The 12,553-nt window shown below is 41.0% G+C and overlaps 1 protein-coding gene across 5 annotated transcripts in view; it reads right to left on the bottom strand.

Moving 5' to 3' along the window:
• Nucleotides 1–12,553, bottom strand: part of Nme7 (NME/NM23 family member 7) — a 153,824-nt gene that overhangs the window by 141,152 nt on the left and 119 nt on the right. The window contains exons 1-2 of one of the 5 annotated variants that reach the window (XM_076547887.1): nucleotides 12,065–12,206; nucleotides 6,596–6,693 (exon numbers count right to left, since the gene is read on the bottom strand). In XM_076547887.1, the coding sequence (XP_076404002.1) occupies nucleotides 6,596–6,667 (72 nt within the window). In that variant the 5' untranslated portion in view covers nucleotides 6,668–6,693; nucleotides 12,065–12,206. Of the gene's footprint in view, nucleotides 1–6,595; nucleotides 6,694–12,064; nucleotides 12,207–12,553 lie in introns of those variants that run through there. The other 4 variants (XM_076547888.1, XM_076547889.1, XM_076547890.1 and 1 more) reach the window with 4 other exon arrangements.

Genomic DNA, 12,553 nt, shown 5'->3' with positions numbered 1-12,553 from the left:
TGGCTAATTTGAGTCCTTCGTGTTACCAAGTCAGATTTAAGACAAGCTTGTCAACTTTTGCAAAAATACCCTCTGGGAGCTTAACAGGGATTGCACTCAGTCTATCTACCTTGTTGGAATATTGAGTCTTCTAGTCCATGACTATGGCACATCTCCATTTCATCCAAACCCTGCAAGATCTGTCTTCTAATTACCTGTATGAGCGGACCCCCCACAATGGCCTCTCCTGCTTACATTGTCTTAGTCACACAGATCCTTGATTCACCTCACAGCCTTTCCAACTCCCTACTTCCTACACCTAAGGCTCTCGTACTTCCTGGAATATCTTCCCTCCAATATCTCCATGGCTCATTCTTTCTCATCTTCTCTACAAGAATGATCCTGGCCACCTTCCTTGAAATTGTATCCCCACCAGTAGCACTACTCACAACTCCCACTACTCATTTCCCCTGTAGCTCTTACTATCTTCAAGTGCAACAGACAGGATAGTTAATGCTTACTGAGTATTTCCCCTGCTAAATGTCTGTTTGGTTCAAGGATGCATCTGAAAAGACTACATATATCCATAGTATACAGAATATGCAACCGAATACTTTTGAAAAGCTGAACTTATTCACTGGTAATCACAAAGGGAAAGTTAGACATTTTTAAAGGTTGAACTTACTCATTTTTTTTCATTTGCTTAATAAATACCAGTGACTTCTCTTTGTCAGGTGCTACAACAGACACTTGGGATATTCAAAACAGACAGGATCCTATTAGTATAGACCACAGCTACTCATTTCCTACCTCTCCTCATACATTGCATAGAATTAAAAAACAAGTAACATAATACTTGTCATAATAAATGCTATAAGGACAAGGGAATAAGTATATGTGTTAAACTTTAGGCAGAGAGGTAAAAAACTCATCTTCAACTAGGAGAGATAATTAAGGTCTCTTTATGAAGCAATATCAGAACAAGGAGAAGCCAGTCATGCAGAAAAACATCCCAGGAAGAAACAATGTATAAAGCTAGGATGGGAAAGATGGAGTTGGGCAAGTCCCAGAAACAAAAAGGCACCACATCCTGAAGCTGGAGTAAGAATGGCAGATGGAAGGGATCCTGTCTCCACTGTGGCCTTAAACTGACCTTGACGTTTTTAGAAAGGCCAAGCCATCCCCGAAGACTCTCTCACTTTTCTCTCCGGGGTGAATGGCGCAGATAAGCAGTGTCACTGGTTAAAGTGTTTCTAGTCTGTGCCTGTAGAGAAGACTGTGCTCTTCTCAGAACATTCTGTCCCCTGGATCAGGAAGGGTGCAGCACACGGGCACACCTGGAGCTCACCCCCAATCCTGCAGGGCCCGCTGCAAGTCTACGCGTGGCACCAAACAGCCCTAGGAGCAGGGACAAAGCGGGACAGAGCTGACAGAGCAGACGGGTCCCGGGTTTGTGGTTCTCCTCTGTTTTGTGTGCCGAACTGCTGCAGACACCAAATGCACAAACAGGCTTGCATGCGCTGCAACTATCACCGCTCGGCCTAAGTCACTACTGACTCTATTTGCATTTCTGTCAGGAGCAAAGGACAGCTGAATACTCATTACTGGTGCAAATGGCGTATTGACGGTAAGGGGTCAAGTGGCTGTAAGCGCGAACATCCTTCTGCACAGTGATCAAAGCCTCTGTATACCAGCAAGTGTTAATAACAGCGATGATCAGAGTCTACCTGAAGAGGTACCTATAGGATAGTATTTTCTCCCATGCATTTGCCTACATTACCTCACATAACTCAGAAATTATTTTATGTTAAAGGCTTACTTATTTTTCAGTAAGTCAAACAACATTTTGGTAGCAAAACAAATTTCAAAAATGCCATTTTCAAGTTTAATCCAACAGAATTCATTATTTATATTTTTCTTTTGATTTGGGAAGAAAAAGTTTCTCTTTCACTTTACGAGACAATCTGTGGTGATGTGCACTCCTGATTTCTACAAGGATGGCATCTGAATGGCACACCAATATGACTAAAATTAACAAACACTGAAGATGAGCCAAAAAGGACATCATCCAGTGATGGAGGAGCGCCACCTAGTGTTCACTATGGTTACGCGTCACCATAGCTGGTACCCTCATCCATTTAATCCTGAGCTAAATCATAGTAAGTTTGCAAAGTGCCTGGTCAAATGGCACCATGTGAATCATGACTTTTTGTACAAAAACAAAAACAAAACAAAACAAAAAAGCGTATGTGTGTCACTCCTATATCCTAGAAGCTGAAGGTTTTCAAAACCAAAGTTAAAATGTCTTTGTACGGCTACGTGAAAGCTGGAGTCATTCCCTAGAATTAAAGAAGAAAAAAAAAAAATAAAGTTAAACATCTTGGCCCTGACTATGGCGCAAAAGAATACAGAGCTCTAAGATAAAAACACCAAAAAACCTTCAACCCAGGTCTTGTCACCGTGGAGCTGGGTCACCATGAGTGTTCACAAACCCCAGGAAATTCTTGGGTTTTTGTTTGGTTGGTTTTTGTTTTGTTTTGTTTTTCCGAGGCAGCGTTTCTCTGTGTAACAGCCCTCACTGTCCTGGAACTCACTCTGTAAACCAGGCTAGCTTGGAACTTACAAAGATCACCTGCCTCAGTCTCCTTACTGCTGGGATTAAAAGCGTGTGTCACCACATAGGGCCGCAGGACAGTATTACAAGAAGAGCTATAAACACAGTGCAGCCTTCAACAGTCCATGAAAGTAACTACGAAGGTAACAGGCTTCCCTCCCATTCCGATTCCTAAGTTAAAGTGGTTGTCTTGGTTTGAATATATCCTCTTCATACCAGGTCAGGTCAACAATTTCTAATCCCTCACATTTAAAAAGGACCTAATCTGAACTTTTTGTCTTTTTCTCAGGTCATCCTCAAGCACATGTGAAGCCTTGGTTTTTAGCCACTGATAAGATTATCTGGTTCAAACGTCCACTGTCACGGAATGTGAATGACAGTCAGTTCTCTTCACCTGCTTCCTAATACCTAAACCAAAGATACAAGAAGAAAACAATTTTTAAAATGTCTACTAGCTATTTCAAGAATAACTTCCTTGTGAGACAAATAAAAGGATTTAGTCTAGAGTACCTGTGTGTGTGTGTGTGTGTGTGTGTGTGTGTGTGTGTACATACACAATAATTTTTTCAGTTCTTGTATTAATCTCATCAAGCTCCTTGAAAGGTCTCTAAAATTATGTAACTTTTAATTAAACCTCTTTAAGATGTGGATTTTTTAAAATTTATACTCACAAGACTTTAGCTATAATACACAGAGACAGTGGTTAGGATAGTCTTCTAAGCAGAGTTCCATGAGTCAACTCGGACACGCAGATACTAGGAGTAACCTGGTTACAAAGCTCTTCTCAGCTCCCTCCCTGCCCCCGCCAAGATCCAGGAGACAGAAGGAACGCACAGGGAAGTCCCCAAGGCACGTGGCTGGAAATGGGAGGACCTCTACCAGTGCTGCCCTCCCTGGAGCCTCGTGCCTAGAAAGGGCAGAGGGCTCCTGGAGAGGGCAGGGGTGACCGGCAGGGGCAGACACCTCTGTTTCTTTCTCAGATGCAGAAGCGTCTCAGTTTTCTCTCCTGGGTTTCTGATGTCTATTGCTCTCCCTCTCTCATCTTTTCACTTGGATATCTTTCTTACCTATAGAAACAGGGTGTTAAAGAATAAAAGAGGATTAAAAAGGGAACTGAAGAGGAGAGAAGAGGATGGTAAAAGAACTGACAAGGGCATTTGCTGGTACGGCACCGACCAAAGCTTCTTTTTTAAAAAAATCAATACAATATAATTACATAACTTCACCCTCCGTCCCCTCTCTCTAATTGCTCCCATATCCCACCCTTCAGATTCATGGTCTATTTTAAATTATTATTATACACATACACACACACACACACACACACACACACACATAAATAAATATATAAATGCAACATGATGAGTCCATTTAGCGTTGCTTGGATGCATTATTGTTTATTTAGGGCTGACTAAAGATCTTAAGTCCTTCCCTTCATTGAGAAACCAGAGCTAATTCAGTATGGGGCCAGCGGAGCATACATACAGATCTGCATACCACAAGTGTGCACACACAAGCAAGTGGGAATGCTACAATGAGCAGAAGACATACTGCCCTTAAGTATGTTTCAGCTGAACTTCATCTTTAAATGTGTGAATCAGACCACATTAGCAGATCACAAACATGTTTTTAAAAATTATCAGCCAATTTCCTCAATGTGCATATGTACGAACACATATTTTGAGATTTTATTTATTTTTCTATTATGTGTATGGATGTTTTGCCTCTATGATGTATGTCTCTGCAACATATGCATGCAGTGCCTGTGGAGACCAGAAGAGGGCATCAGATCCCCTGGAACTGGAATTAGAGATGGTTGTGAGCTGCCACTGGGGTGAACCTGTGTCATCTGGAAGAGCAGCCAGCGTTCTTAACTGATGAGCCATCTTTCCCACCCCCCTTAATAGAGAGCACACGGTCCACTAAGCATGAGCTGACAATGTTGGTCTCAGAATGATTGGAATTAGAAAAACTCAAAGTCTCTTCCAAATGGAAGGCACAGCAATGCCAGGCTGCACTGGGTCCTCCAGTTTGGAACCCTCTTCACATCTGCTACCACTCTGTTCCTCACTGCTGATTCGGTCTGTGTGGCCTGACTGGGATCCTAGACAAACCCTCTCAGCCACCCTACAATCTTCTTACTTTATTTTTGACACTATAATATAACTGCGTCCTTTTCCCCTCCCCTTTCCTCTCTGTGAACCCTCCTGTGTACCACCCCCTCGGTCTCTTTCAAATTCATGGCCTCCTTTTAGTGTTGTGTGTGTGTTCTTAAACATATACATACAACCTGCTCAGTCCATACAAAGTTACTACGCCAGGATCTTTACACAGACGATTCTCTCTGACGAGCCCAATCTCCTTCTAGGGATCCTAGAGGATGCTACATCATCATTTCACTTTGGTCAATGTGGAGGGGCTTCCATGACTACCCAATTACCAGTCCTTTCTATATTGCCCATTTCACAGCCTTATAAATTGCTTCATTTCTCATAATTAGAAATACTTCTTATCATGATATATCACATCATATACTTTTTGTCTAAAATTGTATATCTCCCCAAACTCGGCCTTTAGAGTTCCTTAAAGGTTTAGAGGTTGTTTAGAACAGTGAATGTCACATAGTGGAAATTTAACAGTGATTGGGCATGAATAAAGTCTGACTTCTCTCAGAATAAACATCTACTCCTTTTGATCTGGAATTCTAGATTTTTCCATAGTACTGGGTAGGCCTTGACCAAAAAAAAAAAAAAAAAAAAGTTCTCTGGCAAATGACGAGCGAGGATTTGCATAGGAAGTCAACTTCCTTTCTTCTCTACTATCTTTTCACAGCATTCTTGGGATTTTCATTCTTTCTATTCCCCAAGTGTGCAGAATTATGCTCACTGTGCATATAATAGCAACCTTCAGAGATTCTGGGGGTTACTTGAAACTCTTAGTTGCCATGAAAGAGAAAAATTTAAGAATTTCACACTATCATTATTTTTGAAAAATCTGCAGCTTTGTAATGTTTTTATCAGGCACTAAAATGAAAAAAGATGAAGAAAGGAAGCAGGATGGAGAATGGCTAGGGCTGTTGCTCTAGAAGGGTGGACCAGGAAGTCCCACCTGCTGATGAGGTACCATTTGAGCACAGGTATGAAGGTAAAGAAGGAGCATTTAAAGTAAAGGGAAAAGCGAGGGTGGCTGGAATATATGTAAATCTAAAAAACACAGACTCTGTCTCAAAACAACAGAGTATGTTTATATAGAGATAATACATATACAAATAAATAGATGATATACAAAAGTACTTTCTCATAGAAACAAAATCTGTATTTTTACACTCACAACAAATAAAAAAAGGGGTCAATGAGAAAAACCACCATTAACAGAGAAGAGAGAAAGCAAGTCTGTTATGCACTTAATTATACAGGTAACAAAGCTGAACTCTAACAATGAACCATAACAACACGGTTTCCTACCGTCTCCAAATGCCTTCTGGTAAATTTAGGGAATTGATGCTGGCATTAAAATGTGTAAGTTTCATTTTGGATTTATACATAGTCATATGTTAAAGAAAGCATAAAGTCACTGAATAAAAATAACACGTTAACTAACTTTGTTATCTTTAATTAACGTGTCTTGGGTTGGGGATTTAGTGCAGTAGTAGAGGGCTTCCCTGGCAAATACAAGATGCCGGATCTGGTCTCCATCATTGGAAAAAACAATAAACAGACAATTAACATCATGTCATAGGGATTAGTCTCTCCTCTGTGTTCCTCCATTTCTTAAATCTCTCTTAATACTTGTCAACAACAAAACAGTAGAAGCTTGTGTCTAATAGCCATGGGTTATTAAACAAAAATCTCATGTCAGCTATGGGAGACTCCCTTTATGTTGTTGGTTAGAGAGACCCCAGAGGCTCCCTACACAATACAGGCTCTTGTCATTCCTCTTGATTGTCCATCAGAATTAGCTGATAAAAAAAAAAAAAAATCTATTGCTGAAGACATCACACACCTTGGGTGCAAGATACAGAGAAACCAAACTGGAACCGGACTGTAAGCTTCTTCCCTGTTGACCAGCTTTCATGGTGCCAGAGGATGCAGTGCAGGCTGCTGGGGAAGAAAAGGCATCAATAACCATCAATACCCACATGAAGACCCTATGAACTACAATACCAACCTGCTGGGCAAGATGTGCTCATCACGGCAACAATGGGGGGCAACCAAGCACTCTGATCAGTTTCCAGGCCTGCCCACCAAGAGGGAACTCATATCTGGTAATGTATACCCAGTTAACCCACAGCAGAGGGGGGAACTTATTACTGTTGGTTAGCTAAATTGAGGGCCAAGTTGTCTTTTAAGTACTTTTATGTACACCCCTAGACGAATGCAACTCTCATTCTTCATCAAAGAAAAATCTCTTGCAATGAACATTGGTGAATGCAGAGATGTATGGCTGTTCAAGACACTAAGTGACAGTCAAGTGCTCCACCGCAAACGGGACATTCATACCACCTCCACTAAGACTGGCTGAGGAGGAGCAGAAACACTGTAAAAGCCCAAATACTGTGAGAAATGCTATGAAACCTGCTATGAGCAAGATTCAATCAATGCAATCATGATTTCACATCAAAATGGGCTTGAACACACTGGGCCCGTCCAATGGCAACAATGGATGGGGTAGAGGCCCAAGTGGCCCTACTTCTCCCTGATGAACTACGGTCTACTGGTAAATCCTGGGGAAAGTCAGATGTGGTCTTCAGTTATTTACCCAGTGATGGTAAGCTCTAATGGATGGTTACAAATTCCTAGTCACGTAGATGGCTCTTGGTCAACTCAGTGGTTCATTTAACAAAACAAAAAGACAAAAATGTAGAAAGAGGACTAGAGTGGCTACTAATTGTGGTAGGTGAGAGATAAGAGAGGGTGAATATGACAATAATCAGAAAGCAATATACACATCTATATGAAATCATCAGAAACAAATTTAATGAAAACAGCAGCAAATAACAGCTAAGATTAATATGCTTACAGAATATAAAGCATTAGGGTAAGCATCATATAATTTAATTATAACAGTAGCTTTATAATAAAGCTAATGTTTTTATCAACCTCATTTTACAAACAAGAAAATTAGAAGTCTCTTTTAGTCTTATGTTAAAATAAGACTCACTCTGTGAGCTCTTTAAAGAGGATGATCTGAATTATTCCTGCTTTTAAAAAGTTAGTCTTAGCCAGAATGCGATGGCGCACACTTTTAATCCCAGCACCCAGGAGGCAGAGGCAGAGGCAGGCAGATCTGAGTGAGGTCAAGCCAACCTGGTCTACAAAGCAAGTCCCAGTACAGCCAGAGCTGTTACACAGAGAAACCCGGTCTCAGGGGGAAAAAAAAAAAGTCTTATCTTTGTATGTCATATGTGTGTAATATTTCGAGAATTCAACAGAAAATCAGACAGTTCAGGAGCCTATGCCCTGTGTTCATTTCTAATGAACTGTTCCAAGTTCATTTTGAATTTCAATGACATGTGTATGAAAGATACTGAAAAAAATCATAAAGCTCTTAGTAGCTCTAAAGGTAATTATAGAAGCCACACTCCCTTTGCATAAAAACATGAAAGTATTCAGATACCAAAGGAATATAATTATCTTTTAAAAATGTAAGTGCACGTGGTAAAATGCAGTAAGTTACTTAACAAAAATATGATTGACACAAACAATAGAGCTGAACTTGCCAGATGGAAGGACTTTAATTTTTTTAAAGCCATAACCCTGAACCCAAGTAGGAAGGAATTGATGAGGTCTGAATGTTCCAATTGTATTTTCACGATCAAATGTCACTGAAAATCAACATCAAAGAATTACAAGCTACAGAAGCAAATATTCACATTTAAACTGAGTAGAAATCCACAGACATCAGATGCAGTGCCCAATTAAATACATCAGACATGTTTAGCTGCCCATCCCCTAAACCAATGGGTTCTTTGGGGGGGGGGTCTAGTTTTGCATGACAGGGTTTTCCTGTGTAGCCCTGGCTGTCTTGGAACTCACGATGAAGCCCAGGCTGGCCTCAAACATTGAGATCTGCCTGCCTCTGCCTCCCAAGTGCTAGGATTAAAGGTGTGCACTGCTTTAATGTGCACTCAGCAACCAAATGGGTTCTTTTAAAATATATTTTTACTAATTCTATGAGAATTTCATACAATGTATATTGATCACATTCACTCTCCATTCTTCCCTCTAACTCCTCCCAGATCCACTTCCCATCTCCCCCCCCCCCCACCTCCCCCTTCTCAACTCCAGGTCCCTTTTCTTTTAGTAGCACACCAAGTCCAATTTGTGGAACCCATGTTCTCACAGGTGTGTGGCCATCCACTGGACCATGTGGGTTCTTAAAACTGAACTCAGGACCAAGTCCTCCTATTTCTCATCCTCTCCTTTCTTTTCTCTAGCCTCTAACTGCTTCCATCAGAAAAATAAACCTGTAAGAGCACTTGAAGGAAAATGAATTTAATATACAAAAGTAAATTTCTCAAGAGTCAAAGTGGACAAGAATACTGTTAACTTCAAATGGTTATTTCTGAAGCTTGTTTTAGATTTTTAATCTCTTCCCATTTCTCCCAACTACCTTCTCATTAGGGAGTAATCTGGTTAATAAAAACAGTAATAAAAACAATATATTTCATATGGCTAGTACATTACAGTTTATGAATTACTTTTTATAAACATTCACTATTTGATGCTCATAAAAGTGTTTTAAAGTAATCTGAATAATAAGTCGCTTTCTGATTTTATGGATGAGAAAACAATGGCCCCCAAAGACCCCACAGTGCCTGGTTGGTAGGTTCTGAAGCCAGGACTGCAGTAAAGATTGAGAACCTCCAGTTCTAGCTCCGCTCAGGGCCAGCAACAAACTGCCTCTTCCAAGGGAGGGCTAGGTAACTTTTGCATGAGTAAAGGGTTTGTAAGCCAGCTGTGAACTTACTCATTTCAAACAGACAATACATTTCAAATCTTAACACTTTATGAAAGATATGAAAACACAATTACAGAGAGATATTATAGGTAAGTATTAACAGTTACTTTCATTTATACAACATGCAGCAATTTGTGATCTTTCTCAATATTCTAAGAAAGACAAGAGGGCTTCTTAGTAAAAGATCAAATCTATTGTTAAGTGTATGTATGCAATGAATAGAAACACCACTTCTGAGTGTTAGAGAAACTGGAACCCTGGCATTCTGCTGGCAGAGAACAAATTGGTGAAACTTTCTTGGGGGTAATTTGGCAGCATATCAAAATCTTAACAATGCACAGGGTCTCTCACTTAGTTATTACCTTTCTAATTTATTCTAAAGAAATAATGGACATGTGTAAAATATATTATATTTAAAGGTGGAGCCAAGGTAAAAAAAAAAAGTAAATGAAAAAATATATGAGTCACATTATTTTAGTATATCTAAAATAAAATCTAAAGTTCTTTCCAAGCTTCACATAGTTCAGTATTTTGGGTTCCTGTCCACCTTCTCCAGTCCTCCCTTCCTCCAGGTTCTCTAATGTAACTCTGCACTAACCTTGCCTCTGTTCAGAATGGAATATTCTAGATCCACTCCAGAAAATTTCTTCTATTACTAAAATCTCAGTTTGAAAATAACATCTTTGTGAGGAACCTTCCTTGAATGCATCTCATCATGTCATACCCTCAAAGTACTTAATTTCTTTTCTCTCTCTCCACTCCCCCCCTCCCTGTGTGTGTGTGTGTGTGTGTAGTCTCTCTCTCTCTCTCTCTCTCTCTCTCTCTCTCTCTCTCTCTTTCTCTCTCTCTCTCTCTGTGTGTGTGTGTGTGTGTATGTGTGTGTGTGTGTGTGTGTGTGTAGTCTCTCTCTCTCTCTCTCTCTCTCTGTGTGTGTGTGTGTGTGTGTGTGTGTGTGTGTGTGTGTGTGTGTGTAGAAAAGGTCTCACTATATGACTCTGGCTGGCCTAGGACTCATTATGTGTATGTTTATGTATGAATGTATAGGTACACAAGAACATGTGTGCGTGTGCACATGGAAGCCAGAAGACATCCTTGGGTACCATTCCTCAGGTACCATCCACCTTTAAAAATTATTTTTATACTTATTTACAGTGAATGTGTGTGGATATTAGAGTACATGAAGAGAAGTCACAGGGCAACTTAAGGGAGTTGGTTCTCTCCTTCCAGGACGTGGGTCCCAAGGATAGAAGTCAGGTTTGTTATTTGTGTTTTGAGAAAGGCCTGGAACTTACCAAGTAAGGTAGGCTGGCTTACCGGTTCACCTGTCTCTGCCTCTCCAGTACTGGGATTACTGGATCCAGCACTGGATCACCATGTCTAGCTTTTGGTCCATGTGCATTTTGGGGAATGAATGCAGGTCCTCATACTTGCAAGACAAGCAGTTCACCAACTGAGCTCCTCTCCAACACCGGTGGCACAATTCAATCAGAGGGATGAGAAAGCCACACAGCAAAGTGAACCACCTCCGTCCTCCATAGAGAACCTTCGCCACATACACACATCTATCTGCCTGTGCCTAGACTGCACACACACAGAGAAGGGGCATCCAGCTTCCCCGCCTCTAAAAACACCTCACTGCTTCTCAGAAAGGACTGACCGCAAATGATACAGGAGAAAGATCTAGATGTCGAGAAAAACATGCAATTCTACTTAACTGTTTTTAGGCTTTTTAAAAATTCAGTTTTCTTGACAAATAATAAGAGCACCATCCCTAGGTTAAAGAGGAATAAGATAAACCTGCATGCCAGGAGAGTTCCACTCTTTTACCTGAAGGTATATTACTCTTCAAAGTACACCATGTTTCGATTGTCATAGATCATGAGTACAGTGAGAAATGTACTTTACATAATAATCAGTATCCACCCCCTCACACACACACACACACATAAAACAGATCAAGTGCTCCTTCATGGCATAGATGGGTATATAGATGGGAGCAAGTGAAATCAAGAGCAAAAGTAGATGATCTCCTGACACTCCCTTCTCTAAAGCAGAAATACAAGGCTACAGGATGGATAAAAGCATCGATCAACAAGGAGTTGATACTGAACACACTGCCTATTAGAATATGTCCAGTGACTGGAAGGGAGAGAAGAGGAAGGGGGATAGGGTTTGTGAAGTGAAGGTTTGAAAAGGTCTCTACAGGAAAGAAGGACAGACTGGGTAACAAGGACTGCTGAAGAGCAATCAGATGTGAGGATGTCTCTTGCTAAGTCATAGCTATACTCATCTGAAGGCAATAATTTACTATGTCCAGTCCACCATCCTCAAGTGCTGAGAAGACTGTAGATGAGTTAACTAGAACTCTTGTGTAGTGGAGCAGTGGGTGAATTAAAACCACCCAAAGGCTCATTTAAAAGGCAAATTATCAAGCCCCATTGGTATTCAGTCACAATTTATGGTGGTGCTCATGCATTCTAGAAGCTCTCCAAGTAATCTTGAAAGACATACCTGCTAAAGTACGGAGGCCTGGAAAGTATGCAATAAACTACAAGCTGAGCCAGCAGACATCTATTATTAGACGGTCCTGGTAGGAGATGCAAGGCAGAACTCCACCACTTGGGAGAAGAGGCTCCAGTATTTAGGGAGATTCACATTCAGTTAGTGTTGAGACACCACCACGTCGGTCTGAGGCTGCACTCTTGAGACATGCAAAAGATGGACAATGCAAACTTATAACATCGAAATAATGTCTCCTCGGGTGTCGTTAGATTCCAAATCTTTCCCCCTTTACTTTCTGTTACGTTACTCTAGCTTGAGGTTTTAGTGGCGCTAAAGTGGAAGTTAGGGTGCTGCAGGACAGAACGGGGAGAAGGGACACAAGTAACTGCGCATAGCGAGATAAGGCGGTGAAGAAGGAAGGCATGGGGTCGCCTCTGAGTGCCCGACCGCCCGAAGACTTGGACGCTCGGTAACCAGGGCCCAGGAGCCTCTCTTCAA

This window comes from Peromyscus maniculatus, chromosome 11 (assembly GCF_049852395.1).
Source record: "Peromyscus maniculatus bairdii isolate BWxNUB_F1_BW_parent chromosome 11, HU_Pman_BW_mat_3.1, whole genome shotgun sequence".
Taxonomy (NCBI): Eukaryota; Metazoa; Chordata; class Mammalia; order Rodentia; family Cricetidae; genus Peromyscus; species Peromyscus maniculatus.
This window is presented reverse-complemented; position numbering and strand designations above follow the sequence as displayed.